The sequence below is a fragment of the Podarcis gaigeae genome (assembly GCF_964106915.1).
Source record: "Podarcis gaigeae genome assembly, chromosome: Z".
In the NCBI taxonomy this organism is placed as follows: domain Eukaryota; kingdom Metazoa; phylum Chordata; class Lepidosauria; order Squamata; family Lacertidae; genus Podarcis; species Podarcis gaigeae.
The window spans coordinates 50,592,365-50,604,900 of record NC_139691.1 but is presented as its reverse complement, the minus strand read 5'-3'; the positions used below and the strand labels follow the sequence as shown (position 1 = coordinate 50,604,900).

General features: G+C 49.2%; 1 protein-coding gene across 10 annotated transcripts in view; it reads right to left on the bottom strand.

Annotated features, from left to right (window-relative positions):
- LOC310836995 (P2R1A-PPP2R2A-interacting phosphatase regulator 1-like) overlaps nucleotides 1-12,320 on the bottom strand; it is an 82,128-nt gene extending 69,808 nt beyond the window's left edge. For 9 of the 10 annotated variants that reach the window (XR_014560320.1, XR_014560321.1, XR_014560322.1 and 6 more), the window contains exons 1-2: nucleotides 11,765-12,312; nucleotides 2,720-2,798 (exon numbers count right to left, since the gene is read on the bottom strand). Coding sequence is in view for 6 of the 10 variants with exons in the window: in XM_083723102.1 (XP_083579228.1) it covers nucleotides 2,720-2,798; nucleotides 11,765-11,871 (186 nt within the window). In the remaining 4 variants the exon portion in view is untranslated. Of the gene's footprint in view, nucleotides 1-2,719; nucleotides 2,799-11,764 lie in introns of all 10 variants that reach the window. The other variant, XM_083723097.1, reaches the window with a different exon arrangement.
- Between the last annotated feature and the right edge of the window lie 216 nt (nucleotides 12,321-12,536).

Sequence of the window (12,536 nt, the reverse complement as noted above, 5' to 3'; positions counted from 1 at the left end):
CTCACCACGCGGAAACTAACTTCCGCAACACCCCTTGAGCAGGAGGAAGCGGCCGAGTGGGAAGGAAGCAGCAGCGGCGTGGAGGCTGCCTCCGCCACCAGGCCATCGGCATGGCCTCTGTACTCCGCCAAGACAGGGGATGCCAACGCTGCCGAAGATGGGGCAGCACCAGTGGCTGCGGCGTGAATGGCATAAGGGGGGGGGCATTTTGGAGGGGAGTGCTTTTGGGAGGCGGTGGGTCCGGCCCCCAACAAGGTCTGAGGGAGAGTGGACTGGCCCCCTCCTGAAAAAGTCTGCTGACCCCTGATTTAAAGTTTTTCATGTGTGCTAAAACTCAAAGTTTTTTTAATATTAAAAAAATTAATTTAACCACAAGCATGGTTTACAAGCATGGGTCCATATGCTATCATGTTCTTGTTTTAGTGAAATATGAAGGGAATGATTATTTTTCTCCTTCTAATTAAGTACAGCAAAAATGTTGTCCAAATATAAACAGTTAACTTATTAAACCTCACCATAATTTCATAATTATCTTTCAATGTATTTCTAATAGTTTAACCACATCAGTTAACAAACATGGATCCATGTACTATGTTATTGTTTTAGTAAAATAAATGGTTTAAATTGTTATGAAGGAAATGATTATTTTTCTCCTTCCAATCAAGTACAGCAGAAAAGCTGTCCAAACAGAAACAATGATCTGTTTATTTCTGATAGTAGAACCAATCAGTCATTTCTGATGTGATTGTAAAAATGACTGAAAATTTAAGATTCCAAAAAGGAAACCTTCCTCTGGTTCTCGATATGAAGAGGATGCCAGCAAGATTAAACATTTCTGTAAAAAAAATGATTTAAATCAAGTCTTACTTACTAGTGGTTTAAATCGTGATTTAAATCAAGTCCACCCTGAAGAACACTAATATTTCCACAGCTGTAACCTCCCAAGGACTATGGATTATGGTAGATATGCATTCCACCCATTTTAATGTAGGAGAAATATACTACCACTCAGCCTCTACTCCAAGGCAGGTGGCCCTGAAAACTCCTTATTTTTATAGCATTGAAAGAATATACATTCTTCTTAAAAGGAAAGAGGAATGACAGTTTCTCTCATGCAGACACAGTCAAACTCCATCATATAAATCTGTTGCAAAGGAAGGTAATATTACTCTGAATATTTTAACAACAATAGAACCCGAAAACACCTTCATTGGTGGCTAAGAAGAGTTGAAGCATTATTTATATGTGAAATTTCAGGTGCAAAACTTCTTTTTCTCATCTTTGCTGTTCATCTGGTGGGGATGATTGACACTTTAGCCTACCATGCAGAGACTGATACTAAAGCTAATTCAATCTCGGGGCAAAATTAGCTGAATTAATCCCTGCCATTGAAATTGTTATCAGCTTGCCTCTTTGCAAGACAGAAAATTGTAGTTATGGAAAGAGGAAATAAAGTTTACTGCATGCTCAACAATTCCAACCCTAAAAAAAGCTCAACAACTTGAATCCTAAAAGAAGCTCAACAGCTTTGGGGCAAAACCGTAAAAAAATCTCAACAACTTAAATCCTGAGATATGTCATGAATAGCTACGCTCCAGAGCAGAGTTTCTCAGTGGGCTGGCAGAGCATATTTCTATTTGCAGTTTCTATTTGTGTGATTACGTTGGGTGCGATGGGAAGCCTGGACTCGAGTTGGAGTTCTGCCCTGGTGGGAAACTGAGACGTGCAAATGGCAGCGATTGTAAAAAAACGATGTCTGGATCAGAAAAGAAGCCTGCATACCCAAGAATAAAGAGGAGAGTCAACCCAGAGGAATTTAATTAATTTCCATGTAATATAGTCAGGAAGCATGCCCCACAACACTGTATTATATACAGCCATATACAGCTCATTAAGAGACACCAGAGAGAACTTGCGCGCGCGCACATATATATATGTTTATGTTTGTGTGTGTGTGTGTGTGTATGCATGCTCCAGAGCACAATCTGGACACGAGAGCGTTAACTCCTTGGTAGGAGAGTCATATTGGAGCAAGCATCCCCAAACTCGGCCCTCCAACTGTTTGGGGACTACAATTCCCATCATCCCTGACCACTGGTCCTGTTAGCTAGGGCTGATGGGCGTTGTAGTCCCAAAACATCTGGAGGGCCAGGTTTAAATGGTTTGGATTGGATAGTACAGCACACACGTCAACTGTGACATGGAAATCTGGTTTATTCTGGTTTATTATCTGGAGTTGGGACGCGGGTGGCGCTGTGGGTAAAACCTCAGCGCCTAGCACTTGCCGATCGTATGATCGGCGGTTCGAATCCCCGCGGCGGGGTGAGCTCCCGTCGTTCAGTCCCAGCTCCTGCTCACCTAGCAGTTCGAAAGCACCCTTAAGTGTGAGTAGATAAATAGGTACCGCTTTATAGCGGGAAGGTAAACGGCGTTTCCATGTGCTGCGCTGGTGCAGGCTCGCCAGAGCAGCTTCGTCACGCTGGCCACATGACCCGGAGGTGTCCTCAGACAGCGCTGGCCCCCGGCCTCTTAAGCGAGATGGGCACGCAACCCTAGAGTTGGTCACGACTGGCCCGTACAGGCAGGGGTACCTTTACCTTTATTATCTGGAGTTAACAGTAGCATTAAAGCAGGCATAGGCAAACCAGTCTCCCGCACAGCCTCCATCTTCCACAAACCGCTGGGGTTCGAAAGCTCTTTGGATCTCCCCAGTGCTTACCATGCTGTGCCGGTTCACGACCGTTGTGCTGTTCCGGCGGGTGCGCAAGACGTGCGGCTGGAAGACCTGGGAATTATCACTGAAAGAAGCGAAAGCGTCTATTATGTTATGCAGGTGACTATCCTTCCCTTCCCACACTTTTCTCTCCCATCTCAATATAGACTATCAACTTTGGAAGAGGCTGCTTGGTTTGTTCGGAAATGTGCCACGTATATTGCTGGCTCTATATAAATATGTAGCTCCCATGAACAGCTAGCACAATATCACCTGTGGCACTCTGAATCCTGACCACACTGCTGCCCTGCATCATCATCATCATCATCATCAACCTTTATTGCGGTCCAAAGACCCATTGAACAATTTCAGGACAACATACAGTTATGACAGCCAACCACAAAAGAGAGAGAAACCGAAGCGGTCATTTTGTTATGTCTCAAGCATGAAGATCTTTGTTTCTTTTAACTTCCGAAAGAAACTTTGCCACAGCCAGTGCAATATCATTGGACCTGTCCTCCAAAAGATGTTTAATATGGGACGCTTCAGATTTTCCCGGCAGATTTGCCAGAAGGGGTTTGATCAGTTGGTCCCTTGCTTGCTTCTACTGCCCACATCGCAGTAAAATATGCTTCATGCAATCGATGTCCTGAGAACATAAACAAAGCCAGTTCTGATAAGGGATGCCTCTCAGTCTACCATTCAGCACTTCCGATGGAAATACATTTAGTCTGGCTTGGTAAACAAACACTAATATGTTGGTACGGACAGGTTCCTAAGATATGAGGATATCTGAAAGTCGTACCTGTATTGGATTCCAGCTGCGACCGGGCTACAAATTACATAAGATCGGGATTGCAGGTCGCTATGTGAAATGTCCCAAAATCTTTGCCTCGGAGATTCAAGGGTGGTATCATAGCTTTTCTGGATTTTCTGGCCATAGTTTTCAGCCATGGGCTGATAAACTCCTTGTTGGTTAAATGTAGAAGTAATCCCTCCCCCAGGCCAAGTACTGAGATCTTGTGCCTGTATCTCAGGGCAACCTACCATACTTTAGTGGAGAGTGGGCATTCACCTGTTTCCAAGAATTGAATTTGAGACACAGTTTAGGACCTGTAATAGGGACTGAAGAAACTTTGTGTGGAACCCATCTAACTTAGGAAATGAACTACTGCCATGCGCTCTACGTGGGGCTGCCTTTGAAGGTGACTTGGAAACTGCAATTAATCCAGAATGCAGCAGCCAGACTGGGCACTGGGAGTAGCCACCAAGATCACATAACACTGGTCCTGAGAGACCTGCATTGGCTCCCAGTACATTTCTGAGGACAATTCAAAGGGTTGGATCAGGCCTGCCTGGGAGTGGGGCCCCAGCCAACACGATGGCTAGGACAAGTTCCACCGGGGGGGGGGGGGAGCACTGGGACATCCGATCTCAGTGATCATGGGCAGGAGGCGGAGTTACGCTAAGACCAGACCATGTCATTACCGAGGAGGCAGGTTTAGTAGTTGTTTGAAGACTATGCCTGCCTCCGGGTCTGGCCTTGACTGGATGGATACTGGAATCAACAGGGGAAACCTGAAGGTGTTGCTGTGTAATGCCAGGTCAATGATGAATAAAAACGCTGCCATCCACGACCTGATTGTGGATGGAGGACTTGACCTGGCATGTGTGACAGAGACCTGGTTGGATGAAGCAGATGGGCCTGTCCTTGCCGCTGCTTGCCCACCAGGTTTCTCTTACGCACAGCAACCCAGGTCATGTGGGCGGGGAGGGGGGGTTGCAGTGATTTTTAGGAAGTCACTAGCTTGCACCAGGCGTCCTGCTGGGAAGATCCAGTTTTCTGAGTGCATGTTCTGGAAGTTGGGTAATAGGAGCAGTACAGGATTCCTTTTGGTGTACTGACCTCCCCGCTGCACCAAGGATTCCCTGTCTGAGCTGCTTCAGGTCATGGCGGATGTTCTCCTGGAGACACCTAGTTTGGTTGTCCTAGGGGATTTTAACATCCATGCCGACACAACCTTACAAGGGGCTGCTCGGGACTTCGTGGAAAGCATGGCCTCCATGGGGCTGTCCCTGAATAAGTTTGGCCCAACTCATAGTCATGGACATGCCTTGGACCTGGTGTTCACCTCTAGTGAAGTGGGTGATCTGACACTAAGTAAAAGTGAAACAAAAGAAGTGCCATGGTCAGATCACTTCCTGGTGCAACTGGACTTCTCCGCGACCTTCCCCTCTGCAGGGAGGTGAAACCGATTTGCATGGTCCACCCCCCGCTACTTAATGGATCCAAATGGTTTCCAGAGAGTGGTAGGGGATGCTTTATCCCATGTTGATGGCCTTTCAGCTGATTCCCTGATGGCCCGCTGGAATGCGGAGTTAACCAGGGCTATCGACTGTCTGGCTCCGAAGCGCCCTCTCTGACCGCATGGAGCCCGGACAGCCCCATAGTTTTCTTCGGAGCTGAGGGCAATGAAACAATAGCTGAGACGGCTAGAGCGTTGATGGCAAAAAACTCACTCCGAATCTGACCAGACACAAGTTAGAGCTCAACGTCGAGCCTACCAAGTGGCGATAGCGACGGCGAAGAAGACTTTCTTCGCCGCCTCTATTGCATCTGCAGAAAATAGTAGCAGGAAACTCTTTCAGGTGGTTCGCAATTTAACGGAACCACCTTTACCACCGGGGCCTTGTAAAGACCCCAAGATCTCCTGCAACGATTTTGCAAAGTTTTTTGCAGATAAAATCACTCATATTCGGAAGGAGCTAGACACCACCGTGGGAGCAGGGCTGGGGCGGGAGAGTGCTAGAGCTCTGTTTGGTCAAGTTGCATGGAATCAATTTCAATCCGTTACCCCCGGGGATGTGGACAGGCTGCTTGGACGCGTGAAACCAACCACCTGTCTCCTGGATCCTTGCCCATCCTGGCTAATAAAAGCAAGCCGGGAAGGGCTGGGCGATGGGCTCTGCGGGGTGGTGAATGCTTCCCTCTGTGAGGGAACATTCCCAGATCCGCTGAAAGAGGCGGTCATTAAACCGCTTCTTAAAAAACATCTTTAGACCCGGCCAGTATGGCCAACTATCGCCCAGTCTCAAATCTTCCATTCTTGGGCAAGGTGATTGAGCGCGTGGTTGCTGAACAACTCCAGGCATGCCTGGAGGATGTGGACCATTTGGATCCCTTCCAATCGGGATTCAGGCCTCATCATGGGACTGAAACTGCCTTGGTTGTGCTGGTTTATGATCTCCGGCGAGCTAGGGACAAAGGTGTGAGTTGTTTCCTAGTTCTGCTGGATCTCTCAGCGGCCTTTGATACAATCGACCATAACATCCTTCTGGACTGTCTAGAGGGGCTGGGAGCTGGGGGCACTGTTATACAGTGGTTTCGCTCCTTCCTCCTGGGCCGTTTTCAGAAAGTGGTGGTGGGGCATGAGTGTTCAGACCCCTGGGCCCTCATTTGTGGGGTGCCTCAGGGTTCCGTCCTCTCCCCCATGCTTTTTAACATCTATATGAAGCCGCTGGGAGAGATCATCAGGGGGTTTGGACTGGGTGTCCATTAATATGCAGATGATACCAGCTCTACCTCTCTTTCAAATCAGAACCAGTGAAGGCGGTGAAAGTCCTGTGTGAGTGCCTGGAGGCAGTTGGAGGATGGATGGCGGCTAACAGATTGAGGTTGAATCCTGACAAGACAGAAGTACTGTTTTTGGAGGACAGGGGGCAGGCTGGTGTGGAGGACTCCCTGGTCTTGAATAGGGTAACTGTGCCCCTGAAGGACCAGATGCACAGCCTGGGAGTCATTTTGGACTCACAGCTGTCCATGGAGGCACAGGTCAATTCTGTATCCAGGGCAGCTGTCTACCAACTCCACCTGGTATGCAGGCTGAGACCCTACCTGCCCGCGGACTGTCTCGACTGGTGGCAGCTAGACTGGTGACTGGGGGCAGCCGCCTAGACCACATAACACCGGTCTTGAAAGACCTACATTGTCTCCCAGTACGTTTCCAAGCACAATTCAAAGTGCTGGTGTTGACCTTTAAAGCCCTAAACGGCTTTGGCCCAGTATACCTGAAGGAGCGTCTCCACCCCCATCGTTCTGCCCGGACGCAGAGGTCCAGCGCTGAGGGCCTTCTGGCAGTTCTCTCATTGCGAGAAGCAAAGCTACAGGGAACCAGGCAGAGGGCCTTCTCGGTAGCGGCGCCTGCCCTGTGGAACGCCCTCCCATCAGATGTCAAAGCGATAAATAACTACCTGACATTCAGAAGACATCTTAAGGCAGCCCTGTTCAGGGAAGTTTTTAATCTGTGATATTTTAGGTTTCTATGGAAGCTGCCCAGAGTGGCTGGGGAAACCCAGCCAGATGGGCGGGGTACAAATAATAAATTATTATTATTATTATTGCCTACCTTGAAAGCCCTAAACAGCCCCATCCTGTACACCTGAAGGAGCGTCTCCAGCCCCACCATTCGGCCCGGACACAGGTCCAGCGCCAAGGGCCTTCTGGTGGTTCCCTCCCTGCGAGAAGCGAGGTTACAGAGAACCAGGCAAAGGGCCTTCTGGGTGGTGGTGTCTGCCTTGTGGAACGCCCTCCCAGCTGATATCAAGGCAATAAGCAACTATCTGACTTTTAAAAGATATCTGAAGGCAGCCCTGTTTAGGGAAGTTTCTTAATGTTTGATGTTGTCTTGTGTATTTAATATTCGATTGGAAGCCACCCAGAGAGGCTGGGGAAACCCAGCCAGATTGGGGGGCATGGGGTGTATAAATAATAAATTGTTAGTATTATTAATTACTAATGGAATAGCAGTACGTTGGCTAAGAGTATGAGCTGTGAGACAAGAAGCCGTCCGTCTGAAACTACTATGAAGGCCATTCCACAGGTGCAATCCTCCATTCTCTCCCAAGACAGACGGATGCCAACAAAACAACAGAAGCCCCACTGATATACAGGTTAATTGCCCTTTGTAACAGACGTCTATAGCTGTGGTAGCCAAACTCGGCACTCCAGCTGTTTTGGGACTACAATGCCCATCATCCCTGACCACTGGTCATGTTAGCTAGGGATGATGGGAGTTGTAGTCCCAAAACAGCTGGAGGGCCAAGTTTGGCCATCACTGGTCTATAGGATACCAGTTCCTTGTGACCTTAGGTAGCGTAAACAACATTCCAATGTCCTCTCCAGATCCTTTACAGTGGTACCTTGGGTTACAGATGCTTCTGGTTACAGACGCTTCAGGTTACAGACTCTGCTAACCCAGAAATAGTACCTCGGGTTAAGAACTATGCTTCAGGATGAGAACAGAAATCATGCGGCGGCAGCAGGAGTCCCCATTAGCTAAAGTGGTATCTCAGGTTAAGAACGGTTTCAGGTTAAGAACAGACCTCTGGAACTAATTGTAAACAGAGGTACCACTGTATTTGTGCTTTAACTGTATGCTTTAAAGCAGGCATGGCCAAACTTGGCCCTAAAGCTGTTTTGGGACTACAAATCCCATCATCCCTAACTAACAGGACAAGAGGTCATGGATGATGGGAATTGTAGTCTCAAAACTGCTGGAGAGCAAAGTTTGGCCATGCCTGCTTTAAACCATGGGTAGGCAAACTAAGGCCCAGGGGCTGGATCCGGCCCAATCGCCTTCTCAATCCAGCCCGCAGACGGTCCAGGAATCAGCGTGTTTTTACATTAGTAGAATGTGCCCTTTTATTTAAAATGCATCTCTGGGTAATCTGTGGGGCATAGAAGGGTCAGGTCTGAGGGACAGTGGACCAGTCTCCTGCTGAAAAAGTTTGCTGACCCCTGCTTTAAACATTGATGCAAGTAGTCCGGAGGATAAAAACATTGTCAAGCAAATTTACATTCCTCAAACCTCTCTCTCTTTCGACATACACAGGGCTCCCCCCCCCCCCAAATTTCATTGTGTGAAACTTGCATACCCCATGGCTAGAAGGTGAGAGAGGACCCTCGTACCACCAGATCCTGTGTGCTGAGCAGACCTTCCCTAGCGAGTCAGGCCAACGGCTTAAAAACTCTCTTTTCTCCAGGGGAACCCTCAGTAGACCTGGCACATAAATCCGCTTTTAAGCATTCCATTGCACATACTGTATTTTTCGCTCCATAAGACGCCCTTTTTCCCCCTAAAAAGGGGAAATGTCTGTGCGTCTTATGAAGCGAATGCTGCGCGGAGGCGGAACGGATGGGAGGCATGGCTCCTGTCCGTCCCTCCTCCGCAGCTTGCTTTTAAGCTGCAAAGCAGGAAAGGAGCCACTTACACGGGTGCAAAGCAAACACAGCGGGAGCCGTGTAATATGTCTGCCCCAGTGCTTGGCCGCCCCATTGGGATGGGCACGCGTGCACACATGCCACCCCCTTGGGACGACGATCACATGGGCGACATCCCATGTCCCCGCAGGCGACGTGCCGCCACACAAGACCCTCCCCCCGCCACTGGTCTTGCTGGGACAATAGTACTTTCCTTTGCAGAAGTGTGAAATTTGAAGGGCAGCTGTGGTTTGGACCTTGCGTTGTGTACGAAGGTGTGACTTTAAATGGGAATTGAATCAGATTCCTCCCTCATATGAAAGCCCCCAGAGCTCTCTGCAATGAACAAGAAGTCCCACTTCTTTTGGCTTTATTAAAATAATTGTGTAGGGCCAAACCATACAGTCCTTAGATCTAAGGGACTCAATGTGGAAAGCTCATATACAGTGGTACCTTGGGTTACAGATGCTTCAGGTTACAGACGCTTCAGATTACATACTCCATGAACCCAGAAATAGTAACTCCGGTTAAGAATTTTGCTTCAGGATGAGAAGACAAATTGTGCTCCGGTGGCGCAGCAGCAGCGGGAGGCCTAAAGTGGTACCTCAGGTTAAGAACAGTTTTAGGTTAAGAACGGACCTCTGGAACAAATTAAGTTCTTAACCAGAGGTACCATTGTAGTTTAGTACAACATTTGATTCAGAATATATTTTTTCTGGTTTTCCTCTTCTAAAAACTAGGCGTGTGTTATATATCAGGGTAGATTAAAATCAATGATTTAAAGCAGTGATGGGCAAACCTGGCACTCCAACTGTTTTGGGACTACAATTTCCATCATCCCTGACCACTGGTCCTGTTAGCTAGGGATGATGGGAATTGTAGCCCCAAAAAGCTGAAGGGCCAAGTTCGGTTCTCACTGATGTAAAGGAATAAAAATAAAAAAAATAGATTTTTTTAAATTTAAATCACTTTTAAAAAAATAATCGGATTGTTAAAATAAAATGCTTCTGGAGAGAAAATCTTTCTAAAGATAGTTTTATATTTATGTGACATTCTAGTCCAAAGGCTATTCATCAGGAAATAAGGATTTGTTTAAAGTTTCTCATGTGTGCTAAAACTCTGACTAAAAAAAATTGTTTAACCACGTCGGTTCACAAACATGGATCCATATGCTATCATGTTATTGTTATAGTGGAATACATGGTTTAAATGGTTGTGAAGGAAATGATTTTTCTCCTTCCAATCAAGTACAGTGTCCAAATAAAAATAATTTCATCATTATCTGTCTATGTATTTCTAATAATATAACCAAATCGGTCATTTCTGATGTCACTGTAAAAACAACTCTGAAAATTTATTCTTCCAAAAATGCAATCTTCCTCTGGTTGTCAATACAAAGAGGATGCCAGCAAGGTTAAACCTTTCTGTAAAAATGGATTTAAATCAAGCCTTAAGGTAAAGGTAAAGGTACCCCTGCCCATACGGGCCAGTCTTGCCAGACTCTGGGGTTGTGCGCCCATCTCACTTAAGAGGCCAGGGGCCAGCGCTGTCCGGAGACACTTCCGGGTCACGTGGCCAGCGTGACATCGCTGCTCTGGCGAGCCAGAGCCGCACACGGAAACGCCGTTTACCTTCCCGCTGGTAAGCGGTCCCTATTTATCTACTTGCACCCGGAGGTGCTTTCGAACTGCTAGGTTGGCAGGCGCTGGGACCGAGCAGCAGGAGCGCACCCCGCCGCAGGGATTCGAACCGCCGACCTTTCGATCGGCAAGTCCTAGGCGCTGAGGCTTTAACCCACAGCGCCACCTGCGTCCCTAAATCAAGCCTTACTGACTAGTGATTTAAATCAAATCCACGCTGCTTTTCCTCCAGGGGAACCCCCAGCTCACCTGGCACAATAACTGCTTTTAAGCCTTCCATTGCATATATATATATACAGACAAGGTGCCTATAAACAATATTCGCATTTCTGCTCTGGGACTGTAAGCGTGGTAGTTCGGCATCCTATACGTCTCATAATTCCCACGTCAACCCTAAGTTCAGCTTCTTTGCGTATGATGGATCTTGGTCTCTTCGAGTCTCGAGTACACCCATTCATTTCAAGCAGGCATGGCACAACCTGGCCCTCCAGCTGTTTTGGGACTACAACTCCCATCACTCCTAGCTAACAGGACTGGTGGTCAGGGATGATGGGAACTGTAGTCCCAAAGCAGCTGGCGGGGCAAGTTGGGCCACCACTACTCTAGATCAGGCATGGCCCAACTTGGCCCTCCAGCTGTTTGGGCACTACAACTCCCATTATCCCTAGGGATCATGGACATTGTAGTCCCAAAGCAGCTGGACCAAGGGGCCAAGGAGCGGTGCTATCTCCAGGGGTGATGCCCCCTTTCTGCCCTTCCTGACCCCAATGCCCTTTTTAAAATAATAACCATTATTTTAAATAGTGGAAACAGTTGGTCCTAGCAAGTGTTAACCTCTCTTAATTCCAACCTGATAATTGCTACCTGCCCAGGTTATAACTTGTCTGAATTAATTTTAAGATCAATTTTAATTAACTGATGTCTGTTTTTATGCATACTGTGTTGTTTTTACTATGTTAGCCGCCCCGAGCCTGGCCTCCGCCAGGGAGGACGAGATACAAATAAAAATTATTTATTATTATTATTATTCCTCCTGTGGTCAAGGCCAGGCCCAAGAGGAGGAGGTGCCCCTGCCCTCCCCTCACCCAGCCATGGCGCATCCCTCCATCCCCGACCACCGGTCCCGCGCGCGACGGAGGGCCCGTGCCTCACCTGAGCCCGTGGATGAGCGGGGCGCTGTTGGAGCGCCTCAGGCCGCCCCCCTCGCTCCCGGCCGGCGGCAGCTCCAGGTCCAGCTCCATCTTCTCGGCCTGGGCCATGGAGGCGGCGGCGGGGGGCCTGCTCGCCGAGGACGGCTCGGCTGCGGCTCCTCAGGCCCGGCCTCCCAGCTGCGGCGGAAGGACCATGGCAGCGCCCGCGGAGGGCTTGCCCGGGGGAGGCGGCTCCTCCTGCCCGTCGTCGCCTCAGCTTCGCCTCCGGAGCGGCGTCGGAGCGCCTCCTCAGGCGGAGGCCGGCCAGCCGGTAGGCGTTGCGCATGCGCTCGCACGCGTACTGGATCGCCCGGCTGATGGGCGAGAGGAAAGGAAAGGGCTGCTCCTGCGCATGCGTGCGTCCTTCTCGCCGGAGCACAGCGTCGATTGGCCTCCTCCGGCGGAGGCAGGCCAGCCGGGAGGCGGTGCGCATGCGGGTGTGTGCGCGCGCTGGCTGCTGGGAGAGGAGGGAAACGGTGGGCCGGCCCTTCACGCATGCACCCCGCTGCTCCTGCGCATGTCGGCCTCCGCGCGTGCGTACGTCTGGCCGGAGCACCGCCCAAGGAGGAGGAGTAGAGGGCGAGGGGAAAAGGGAAAAAACCCGGGCGAGGGAAGGCGAGCCTTTTGATTTCGTCGCGGCGGCTCTCCCTTGCCGCTCCGCCCACTGAGGGCGGGGCAAGCGCGGTAACGCGGATTGGCTGCTTTACTTTGACGTCCCCCATGACAACGGGCCA